Source organism: Nicotiana tabacum, chromosome 6 (assembly GCF_000715075.1).
Source record: "Nicotiana tabacum cultivar K326 chromosome 6, ASM71507v2, whole genome shotgun sequence".
Classification (NCBI taxonomy): domain Eukaryota; kingdom Viridiplantae; phylum Streptophyta; class Magnoliopsida; order Solanales; family Solanaceae; genus Nicotiana; species Nicotiana tabacum.
Window position 1 is genome coordinate 196,200,519 of NC_134085.1, and position 12,748 is coordinate 196,213,266.

General features: G+C 35.6%; 1 protein-coding gene across 1 annotated transcript; it reads left to right on the forward strand.

The window, feature by feature from the left end:
• Positions 1–4,663: 4,663 nt before the first annotated feature.
• LOC107803884 (uncharacterized) lies at positions 4,664–12,501 on the forward strand. Its single transcript, NM_001325743.1, is given in 11 exon segments — positions 4,664–4,883; positions 5,329–5,516; positions 5,602–5,702; positions 6,068–6,167; positions 6,278–6,447; positions 6,601–7,565; positions 7,662–7,743; positions 9,880–9,965; positions 10,745–10,829; positions 10,914–11,021; positions 12,183–12,501. Coding segments are annotated over 11 exon segments (2,148 nt in total). The 5' UTR covers positions 4,664–4,733; the 3' UTR covers positions 12,296–12,501.
• Positions 12,502–12,748: the final 247 nt, after the last annotated feature.

Below are 12,748 nucleotides of genomic sequence, written 5' to 3' on the forward strand. Positions count from 1 at the left end.
GTTTCCACTCATGAGTGCTGATTCCTCCAGTTCCAGGCGGCTTTCAGGGATTACGAGGTAGTTGTTGATGTCCGCAGCCCCGTGTCTCCATTATCTTGTCATTTCTATTCCTATCGAACATTGTACTAGTTATTGGATCTAGCAGACTTGTATTATGACTCGTAGATGCTCGTGACTTGTGACACCCTGGTTAGGGTTGTGTCGGGCTGGATTTCCGCATTGTTATCTATATTTCCGTTATTCAGTATTATTTAAACCATGTGTAGACTATAATTGTGTTGATTAACTGTGTAAAGGGTAATTTTGGATCAAACTGGCTGGCCTTGTCTTCACGAGAGGGGCCATCACGACCGGGTTCGGGGTTAGAGTCGTGACAGAGGTATTCCACACAAGTCTACGTATAAATTTATACTTGAATTGTTGTACCTAATAATATATGGATTATTTATTCAAATTTATCAAACACAACCAAACGCAATATAAACTCAATACAAATTTTTATGCACTGATTAATTCTCCTATACAACGTACCAAACAACCCCTCTGTTTGTGAAATTTATTACTAGCGGTGTCGAGGATCAAAATAGAGATGGAAGAAAATCATGGATGAGTGAGAGGTGTTTAACCATTTTTTGGGGGCATGTGCAAAGAAAGAAGAACAACTAATTTATGTTGGCTCTACTAACCTATTTCAACTTTCCACCGAGGATGAAAGGCTTAATAATGAATTGCATATGTACTAGTCAGATTGCTATCATAATCAATGGTACAACAACTAAATTCTTTTGTCCTAGTAGGGGCATTAGACAATGATGCCCTCTCTCCCCCTACATCTTCATTTTATGTATGGAAATGTTATTCCAAACAATTCTCAATCGAGTGGATACTTGTATGTGGGATCCAATTCACTTAACAACAAGGACATGGGCGTATCCCATTTATTTTTTGCCGATGACCTTACCCTTATGGCTAGAGAAGATTTAAAAATTATAAAACTAATTGAAAACTGCTTAAAATCCTTTTGCGAGTTATCAGGACAAAAAATCAACCTTCAAAAATAAAAAAATCTTCTCCAATAATTGTCCTATAACTATGGCCAGAGACATTGCAAATGGCTTTAACATCAAGATTAGCAAATCATTTGGCAAATATCTTGGTTTTTCAAGTAATCGGACTATGGTTTGGTTTGATTTGGTTTAGTGTTAGAGAAAAAAACCCGACCATAATTGGTTTGGTTTGGTTTTAACTAAAGAAAGTCAAACCGAAACCAAACCAACCCGACATTACATATATAAATTTTTTAGATATATTTAATATATAAATATACTTATTGTGATGTAATTTATAAATATTTCTTATAAATTTTCATAATTTTATCTTTTAAGATATTATTTCAAAGTTGGACTTAGAACTTTTGAATGTTCCAATAAGTTTTATAGCCATTAATATTAGTAACTTAAATAATGCTAACAAAAGTCCAAACCAAAATCAAATCGATACTAATGCTAACAAATGACATTCAATTCAATACTACGAATGACAATGTATTGAATATTTATTTTTTGTTTTGCAATAATTTATATAAAAATGCATAACCTATTTTTATTTTTTCTTTAGCGTTTAGTCATGTAACTAATACTCCCTTATTAATTTGCTTATTTTAACGTGATTTAGTACTTCTAGATTATGTTTATTTTTTATAATTAACAATATTTATATTACATAATTTTATTGTCTTTATTGTTGAATATTTTAGGATAATGCCATGACACATCTCATATTTTGTATTATTTTCTTGAAAAATACCTTATATAGTTGTATCTTACTAGGATTAAAGAAATAGTTTGAGCACAAGTTATATATTTTGTGCTATGAAGATTTTACCGGAAAAAACCCGAAAAAATCCGAATTACCAACCCAAGATTGAAAAACCCGAGTTTTATTGATTTGGTTTGGTCTTTAGATTTAATAACCCCTTACAATTGGTTTGGTTTGGTAATTACAAAATTCGAACCAACCCGACCTATGTACACCCCTACCCTTAGTTATGGAATCTGTGACAAGCCAATATGGAGCCTTAATAACAATGGCCAATTCACCACCAAAACTACTATCAATTAATCAACAACACTAACCCAGCAACACACGATTTCAGTTGGATATGGCAGTTATATTGCCCGAATAAAATAAAATTCCTCCTTTGGGAATGCCTCCACAATAGAATTCCTACTCGTCAGTATCTTCACTACATTGGTATTAATATTGATCCTCAATGCACTATATGTCGAACAAATAAAGAAGATATTATACACATCTTCGTGTTATGCCCTAAAGTTGTGAACATCTGGAAATCCTTAGGCATCAACGTCCAAAATATCGTTGGACATAATCATTGGCTGATCAACCTAAAAGATTTGAACACAATAACCATCTCGTCAACTATGGAATGGGGTAATCTTCTTCCCTTTATTATATGGGGAATCTGGACTAACAGGAACAAGAATAACTTCAACAACACAAACTTCCTCCCAAAACCAACAACTTTGATGGGCCAAGCTTCTGAATATAATTTCCTAAGCACAAAGGGTGGCCCAACTCAACTAAAAATGTCTGGTAATATAAGTTGGCATAAACCCCTAAAACACTAGTAGAAACTAAACACTGATGGTGCATACAAAGTTGACGCACAAAAATCTGGTGTTGGAGGTGTGATCAGAAATCACACGGTAAGTGGATCCTTGGCTTCCAAATGCAACACACAACTACTTCTCCTCTTCATACAGAGCTACAAACAATTCACGAAGGGCTACAAATTGCAAAGAAATACAACCTTTTTCCGCCGAAAGTGGAGACCGACTCAACTGAAGCAATCATGGCGATACAATAAGACCATTTAGTTTTTTCTAATCTTGTTTTTGCTTGCAGATCATTAATGCACCACCAGAAGGACCTCCTATTACGACATAATTTACGGGAAGGCAATCAAGTGGTGCACATGCTTGCAAAGGACGCCGCAAAGGAAAACTACAAGTAGCTCTTCCCTCAGTATCCAAAACTCCATGCAACACCTCCCCCTTTTGTGATGAATCAGCTGTCTTTGGAAGAAAATGGAGCCTATCTTTTTGTAAAACTTTATCTACTGATGCATGTAATAGGCTAAGAACCTTAGGCAATCAATGTATTGCATGTGACAATCCACCAGTGTGTGGTTATTTTTTTACTATCTGTAACCAACTGAACGTAATCTAGTTTATAATATATCTACTAGTATTATAAAAAAAAATTTATGTTGGCTCTCTTTTGGACATGAATATGATTTTGAGTTGTTTTTGAAGTTTTGTGAGTGGAAATTTTGAAAAATAGTTTTTTGGAGTTTTTAAATTTTTTAAAAATTTCTAAAATGTATATTCAAGTAAAAATTGTATGAATAAATGTTGATTGTGAAAAAAGATTTTTTTTTTTGGAAAAAAGCAAATATTTTTTTGTATTTTTTTATGTCCTAACGGGCTCATATATTTCAGAAAGAATTACAAGAAAATACACATAAATTCACACCATAACAAAAAATGGCATATGTTTTTAAGTTTCACCCCACTTAGCCCATATTGTACATATTTCAAAAATACTAGCTCTTGCAAATTCAAAATCTGTGTTCTTACAACCATTGCTTCTAAAAGCTATGGAGTTAAATATGTGTTCTCACAACCATTATTTTCACTCTCTTCTTCTCACATTTTTTACATATGCTTCAAGGGGCCATCCTCCATTACTGCTTCTCCCACTATATCACCTGGTTGCAATGCAAAAAAATTAAAGAGTAGAAGTCCACCATTAAAGGCCATTCAAATCTTTGCTTTAGAAAATAGAATTTCTTGTAATTCTTAGTTGTTTGTATTGGGTGTTGTTCCAATTGATTGAAAATATCAAAAGGAGTTCAAAGTTTAAATTTGAAGTGATTTGGAGTAGATTTGAGCAAGATTTGAGTTAAATTTCAGAAAAAACGCAAGGAAGAAGACGAAGTTAGTTTTTTGTATAATTATGTATAATCTTGTATAATAGTGTATAAACACATCTTATACACTATTATACACTTTTATACACCTTTATACAAACGTGTGTAGACGAACTTCTTCGATGATTTCCAGTTGCAATTTTTGTTCAAAACCAGTCCAAATCTCCATTAAATAACTTCAAATTTTATATACAACCTCCTTATACTATTTCTAACAAGTCTAAATACACCCACTCTAAATTTCTCACAAAATTAAATTCGGAATTTAAACCCACATATTTAAGCTTGTTAAAAATCTAATTTTCAGAACCCAAATGGATTTGGTTTGTTGAACTAATATTTGAGTCACAGTTACTGATTTGAAAATTAACTTAAAAACTTGAGCAATCTTTTTTAAAAATTAAATGGTAATTTTGAGAATATATTGGACTTGAATGTTAAATGTTAGCCTATTTATTTTTGGGTTAGTTGATTGTAAATTAAAATATGAGCTATAAAATTAAGAAATGGGGAGCCTATTATGTGAAATTCTCCTATATTTCATCCCTCGTCAGTCGTTCTCGTCCCCGATCAACCCCGCTCAGACCTCATTTTCAAAACTTAAAAAAAAAAAATTTAAATTTTTTTAAAAAATTATCATTTACTTCACATAATACTCACGCGAAGAAGCACTCATCTCCTTTTTCAGGTTCCTGAAACTTCCGCTACTCCTTGTGAGAAAATGGCGAACGAAGCACCGACGTCCGGTCCGGTGGATCCTCTCCACGGCCTCGTCGGCCTCTCTCTATTCCCCAAAACAATTAGGGTTTGCACAGATGTATCAGTAGACCCTAAAAACCTCGAGTCAGTTCATAATTTCATGAAATCCTTGGTAACTCTTTTGTTTTCTCCTTCCTTTATATACTATATACTAGTTCTAGCTCTATTACAGATCTGATCAGTTAATTTAAAGTGATAATATCGTTACAATTCATTTCACTATTCTTCAATTCGTTTGTGCGAACTCCAACTTCAACTTAAAATTAGTATAGTTCACTTTGTACTATATGCAAAATTTACAAATTCACTTTTTCGCCTGTGACTGCGTATACCTTCAGCCTGGAAATTTTCACGACTTTATTTATTTATTTATTTTTTGTCTATGTTTTAGTATTTGACCGACTATGAGAAACCTGGATTTCTCTTGGTGGTTGTATGTGACAACATAAATAGTGTAATTTGTCCATTTGATTTTCATTGATTTGGTTTGGTTAGTTGATTTTTGAATGATGTCATGTTCATAAAGTTTTGTTCCTTCATTATTATGATCATAAAAGGAAACTAAGAGTTCTGCGAAGCTCTTTGAAGAGGCCAGGGCCATTGTTGATAATGCTGCGGAACTTTTGAACACAAAATGTATGGGCGTTGATGGGGATCTTGCCATGAAGGGCAAGGAGCAGCCCAAAGAGAGAAGACCAGGCCTTGGTCGCAGAAAGCCTCGGTTTTCTTTCAAGCCTAGTACAAGGTAAATTATAGATATTGTTTCGTTTATTCTCAAATTAGATCCTCTTGAAATGACGTTCTTGGCATATCTTGCTATGCTTTTGCAGTCAACCTCCTCCTGTCATATTGGGTTCTACATTAGAGTCTTTAGACATGGATCAACTGGAAGATCCAGTGGATTTTTTTGCAGCTGCTGAAAGGTGGGAAGGTAATATTTTTATCTTTCGCTGTTTGTTGAATATTTGATTGAGTGTTGATCACGTCTGCAACTAAAAACAGTCTATTATACTTGGAGAAACCTCCACTTCCAACCAAGAGGTTGTGAGTTCGAGTCTCCCCAAGAGCAAAGTGGGAAGTTCTTGGCGGGAAGGATGCCGGGGGTCTATTTGGAAACAGCCTCTCTACCACAGGGTAGAGGTAAGGTCTGCGTACACACTACCCTCCCCAGACCCCACTAAGTGGGATTATACTGAGTTGTTGTTGTTGTTGTTGTTGTTGTTGTTGTTGTTGTTGTTGTTGTTGTTGTATACTTGGAGAAAGAGAATAATCATTTTACACATGGTCAATTTACAGAAGCTGAAAAGGAACTGAAGAGACTGAAAGGCATCAGTATCAATGACGATGTGAATGATCCACCCGCCAATGCACGCCGTCGTCGACCAGGCATCTTGAAGTATATTTAGTCACTCTATGTGTTTTAACATGGAAATACCTATCTTACCTTATGATCATCCTCTCAACTTGCTGTTGCACTTGTTTAAAGTTTTACTCTTTCTGTCTCAGCAAATCGGTGAGGTACAAGCACCGCTTCTCATCCATCCAGTCTGAGAATGATGATGCATTTATATCATCTCAAAAGACATTGGGGAGTGATACTCGGGCTTGCCAGAATTCTCAGTTGCCAGAAGAGCTTCCTGGCCTCAATGTTGAACTACAAGAAGCAGATTCTCCAGGTTAGTGGTTTTAACTAATCAAGAGAGATACCTTTTGATTTCTATATTCTATTTTTAACTTCTCTATGAACAAAATGTATTTCAGAGATGCCATCCTTTTTCCTTATAGAAGGAGTGTATTTCAGAGATGATGATTGGGTTTCAATTTGACAGGGTCACTAGAGAAAACAGAAATCAATGGTATTTTGAATGAATTATTGTCTAGTAATGGCGAAGATCTAATTGGGGAGATGGCATTATCCAATTTGCAGGAGCGGTTGGGGATCAAGCCAATTGAACTAGGCCCCTTATGTATTCCTGAGTTCCCTATGACTGGGAAAGTAGATGGTAAGGCTTTTGGAGAGAGGATTCGGAAGCCTTGGAAGTTTTCACAGGACATACGGGATCTTGTTAAAAGTGCAACTGAGGGAACTGCTTCCACTCGCAGACAACATGAAGAAAGTCCCACCAATAATTTAGCATCACCCACTCCGCCAAAAAGTCCACATGCTTCATTGTCTTTGTTAAAACAGAAAATTTTTCGGTCAAATCCACTGAGAGATCCTTTTTCGCCTCTAAACATTGATCTGTATAACAATGATTCACAATCAGACCATCCACCAGGTTGGTCTATGAAGATGAACCCGCAATGTATAAGTAATAGTGCTGGACCTACTGAATCCCATGGCGAGACAGAAAACATTGCTGGTTCTGACGATACGAATATTATGGTTCCTTTAAGTGGTTCAGACTTTTCACATGAGCAGTTGATGGAAAACGATTCAGGCAAAGATAATGTAAAAACTGGGTCAAATGGATCTCAATCTGGAGAGGAGCTAGAAAATGGTTATGATATTGAGATCAATACTGACATCAACTTGAATATGAGAAATATGGATTCCCACTACGAGTCTGATGCGCTTGATAAAGTGAAAGATGTTTCAGTTGTAAATGATGTTTCGAAGGATCAGCAAGGGCTTGAGACTGAATCTTACTTTAGCTGTCAAAAGATGCAGGACGGAGAAGTGCTTGCAGAAACACTATCTTCTCCTCAAGCACAAGGAGAAGCTGATGATACACACAATTGTTCCGTTGAAACAGTTGCTGCGGATTTTGGATCATTTGAAATTGATGGGCAGGCAAGACTATCCGCTTTTTGCCATTATACTACATTTGATACATCATTCCAGGAGTTACAATTTCAAGTCTATTTTTCATTCATACATCAATATCAGGTTGACGATATGCCACCACAAAGAGCAAATTCTGCAGAACAAGATCACCACTTTGAGGATTCTGTCAAAGATGTAACTAGTGGTAAGATTCTTTTTTAAATGATTTCTTATTTCACGTCAACTTCATTATTTCTGAAGATGCTACATTTGAGCTTGTCTGTTTCCTATGTAGATTCTTTCGTATAGCCAAGTTTTTGCATGTCTTTCAGAATAATCTCCGTCTTTTTTGCGTTTAACACATCGCTTGAGTTTTCCATGGAATCATCGGTAGTCAACTTTCTGTTTTTTGACCCACTTGAATGTCCAACTCTTACTGGGTGATGCATGGTTTTGGAAACTGAACATTTGATTGGTGAGCTACAGGATACAGATTGAGGTATGAAGTATTGGAAATTTAGTACTAGGAAACAAATAACTTCCCATGTTTGCCAAAAATTGTACTGCAATGAGATGCAATACCTTAGGTTGCTTTGAGACGATCTCTTATAACTTTTTCTTTTCTTTTCCTTTTCATCTCCCTTTTTCCAATGGGAAGATGCATGTGATGCATCTTTACAGACTTGATATGGAGAATTTGAAACTTATGGTTGTCAAGAATCATGACTTTTGAACTTCATTTTTTTTATTTTTTAAATTTTGCAAAGGTGGTAGTCTTATTGAAAAGTTTGGGATAACCCCGCACACAAGTTGTATACCATATAGAGAACCTTACAAAAAGATATGGTTCTCTTGCGAAAGATCCAATCATCGCTGTTGAAAATATACCAAAAATAACAAGATTTCTCTACTATGTTTGCACTTCGTTTCTATCTTTGAGCATCATATCAGGTTCTAGTTTCTAATTAACAAGACATAAGTTTGATAGCGATGCATGCTAAGTTATTGATGTATTGATGCTATATTGTATGAGAAAATTAAGGTTTCTATAATGTTTCACTAGCAAAGCACTTGGGATGATTAAAGTAACCCTTGTACTGATAGCATAAGATGTTATGTCACATAGTGATACCTTTTGCTTTTGAATTCTATTTAGAAGTGTTGTATCATGGTTAAAAAGCATTGAGGTTTCTTTAATGCTTCACTAGTGAAGTACTTGGGATGGTCACAGTAAATTATCTGCAAATAGTGTATGGTGTTCATATCGCACAGTGATACCTATAGTATAGTTTAAAGTTTGAATTGGAAGTAATCCTTGATTCCACTTCCTACTTCAATATTGTCAAGAAATTGAAAGGTTTGTCAAACCCCATGACCGCTATTTCTCTAATGCCATTTATTTTGTACGACAAGCAGTAAATATCTTAAATTGCACATGTTGAAAGAAAAGAATACTACGCGCCGTAATAATATGAGCCTGGTTGCGCGACCTGAAAAGTTATTACGAACCAACACTATGTTTGAATTTGCATCATCTCTGTAGTCATATTTGCACAGAATCTGCATCCTCAAAGATTGGCTAAATCTATTTTAATCTTCAGACTTTATACTTGTTGGTGATTATGCAACTCTCTCTTGCTCCTTTTCTCCCAATTTCTTTTAGTATTGACTTCCTTATTTTCCTTTTTTCAACCAATAAAGCTTGAGTCACGAGTCAAATCTTTCCCATTTAGATGCTAAAATATCTTGCAGGATTTAGATCTTGTTTCTTGTACTGACAAGGACTTGTTTGAACTTCACGAATTGGTTTTCTAGATGTTTGGTGCCATTTCTCTTTAGGTACTTTTCTAGTTTCTGTAGCTGCAGGTGAGATGTGAGATACATAAATATGGTTGTAGTGAACTTGTCAATTGTTTATGCATTTTAGCAACCAAAAGGATCCTGCTGTTTAGAGTCGGTCAGCTCTTCCACTTAACCCAGCTTATAGTTGCGCTTGCTTTACAGACTTCTAAATTAGTAACCTGCCGCCTCCAAATATAACCTGCAGCTGCTAAAATCATTCTCACATTGATCACCTTTTTCCTTTTTTTCTTTTCAAAGGTTTGTCGAGCTTTCATCACTCTTTATGTTATTAAGTAATCATAGTTTCCTTTTCAAGCAAATAAACTTGGGTTTCACCTCCGACGACTTCCACTGATAAAGTGCCTGTACTTTCTAAATTTATGTAGTCTTTCTTGAATTTGATAGCTAGTGGTTTGAGCCATGCTACTTTGTTTATCGTAACTAGTAATAACAATCTGATATTTGGTAAGAAGTTGAGAAACTAGATATATTTTTACAGATCAATTGAGCTCAGTTGCAGTTGAAGTCCATTCTACAGAAGTCAGATCTAAATTGCCAGATATGAGCCCTCAGCATCATGCCAAGGTTGTTTCCTTTCTTCAGTACTCCTTTTTATTTTATCAGCAAACTCAAAACGCAATGTCCTTTGGTGGACTTGCCCATTTTTCTCGGAAAAGTAATTTTTTGGATCACAAGAGTAGACACACTTCTTCAGAGAAGTTCATATATCCTCCCTGTCCTAACAAATTGGTGGATTTTGAATTATAAGGGTTCAAAATATCTACATTTCTGCGTGGAGCTGTGGAGTTACGCATTGGTTCTTTTTATTATTAAAAGCTCTGAAAAAATCAAAGTCAAAGGAAGAATCATTTGACTCCTCCAATTGGAACCTGTCATATAGAAAGAGTGTAACGCTTTAGTGCTTGTGCGTCAACAAATCTGCAGATGAATAAACACTATTGGTGGAGATGGTTTGTGCAACAACATGTAGCAATTCCCCAGTGTAACACAAGCATTAACTGCTTTTGATAGCCATGATATCTGATTCTCTTAAAATGCAATAACGCTACTGATCTAATTTATACCAAATGTGTTGATTTCTGTCCGGGGGTTGGACATTTTAAGTTGTCTACTGGAATGACCCTTACGATATTATCAGTGTAAAATTTTGACAACCAATTTGTGTAAGCGACAATAATTCTGATATGACCGTGGATATTGAATGGTATCAAGTAACACTACAGAATCTTTAGCCCACGATTTCTACTACTAGGTTTACATGTATGTGCATGTGTTCTCTGCAGTGTATTTCTTTAGCTGTAGTGAGTACATTGATGTGTGATACAACATTTCTGATGCTTTAGGCAAAAGATAAACAACCGAAAGCAAAACGACCTGCTGGCGGAAGGCGTGAAAGTAAAGCTCTTCGTTCTAGGCCAAGTCTAGCAGGTGTTTACTCTTGCACCTATGCGCATGTGTTTGTTAGAACTCTTGATTTTGTTTGTTATATAAAGAATTTCATGAATTCGACAGATGCTGGCACGTCATTTCAAGATGGGGTTAGACGAAGCAAACGAATGAAGACAAGGCCTTTGGAATATTGGAAAGGCGAAAGGTTATTATATGGATGGATTAATGATAGTGAGTATTTTCTTGTAAATTGTATACTATTGTTACTTTGCTGGTTTTTGTTTTTTCTTTCTTCAATTTGGATTCATTTGTTAGACTCAAGTGATAATTCAGTTTGATTCTTAATCTAGTTTTTTTTTTTGGTTTGAGAGAGAGGGAGGGAGGGAGCTAGCCTGCGCCATGCTAGACGTCATACTTATAGTCTTGGGAAGGTAAGTAGGTAACTACTGGAAGAGATTTTCTTGTCCTCCAGCTGGGATGTTTATCAAACTTACGACCTATTGGAGAGGTAGGTGGTGACATGTGCACGTCTTGCGTAGAATTCAACAAGACAGGGAAAGAAAATATGTACAAAAAGTCTAGAGAAACATGGTAACTAGGTTACTTACATGTCTGATAACCTATCAAAAGAGAAAAAAAGGTTGACACATATCTGATAGAGTATGCAAGTTAGGGTATCAGAATCTAAGTCTTAAATTTTTTTTGGGAGTAATTTAGTTGTGTCTCTTCCAGTTGGAGATTAACTTCGTTAAGGCTCTTCTAGTTGGTGACCTACTTGCTCAAACTAGTTTTAGGAACTTGAATCGCAAGAAACTAGGTAATTTGAGCCTTACTATTTTCGTGCTTCAAAATCATCACTGGGATTATATGGTTGACATATTTCGTATAATCCCATAAATTGTCCACACAAGTTTGAAGTAATTAGAAACTAATCATTTCAGTTTAGGAGATTTCAGTTGAGGGATGTGTTTAGTTACTTAGTTAAGTCTCTTCTAGTTGGGGACCTTCTACTAGCTTAGAATAATGTAAAAACTCGAGTCGAAAGAAATTGGCTAATTTAACCCTTAAGAGTTTCTTGCTTGAAATTCATCATTGAGATAATATATTAGACGTATTTCATATATCAGCCCACTTGCTGAATTCCATATAGGGTCCACAGAATTGAAGTTTCTCTAAACTGATTATCAGTAGCCAACATCAGCCAGCATCTTTTGGACATTATTTCTACTGTAACTGTCCAGGGAAAGCATAGTATAGTAGTGTATACTCTGTGGCTATTCTAAACTGTGTTTATACCAAACACAATGAACTCATCTTTTGACTGGCAGTTTCTCTATTTAATCTGAGGGAAAAAACAGCAGATTTAATGTAAACTATGTGTTTCTGTTGCAGGTCTGAAGCTAGTTGGGGTGAAATACCTATCTCCAGGAAAGGGATCTGTAAAAGTGGAGTCTTACATCTCTGATGATTACAAAGATCTGGTTGAATCAGCAGCTCGCTATTAATTTTCTAAAAACATTGGTGGATGGATTACCTTTGTGGATCTTGTCCTATTTTTCATCTACTTATACACATGTAGCCATTGTATATAACGTACCTAGGGTCGATCTTAAAACAGCTGAAGCTTGAATTATTACTATCTCTTATATGTTGGGCGGTACTCTATTTTCTATTGAGCTTATGGGGCAAAATTGCTGCCATCTTTCAGTGTCCAAGAGTAGATGACTCCATATTTCTTTGACACCTACCGTGGCTTGTTAATGTTAATTGAAGAAACTATGAGGCCACATCTCACTTTTTCATTTTTTAATTTTGTATAAAAGCTGGTATCTTCAGGCACCTCGACTATTCCCCGGGTACTTGCCAGGTCATATCAACACAGATACCGGGCATCCATGCCCATTACACCCCAAACCAATAGTCGATAGTCCCCTCGATTATTATAGTAGCAGAACAAG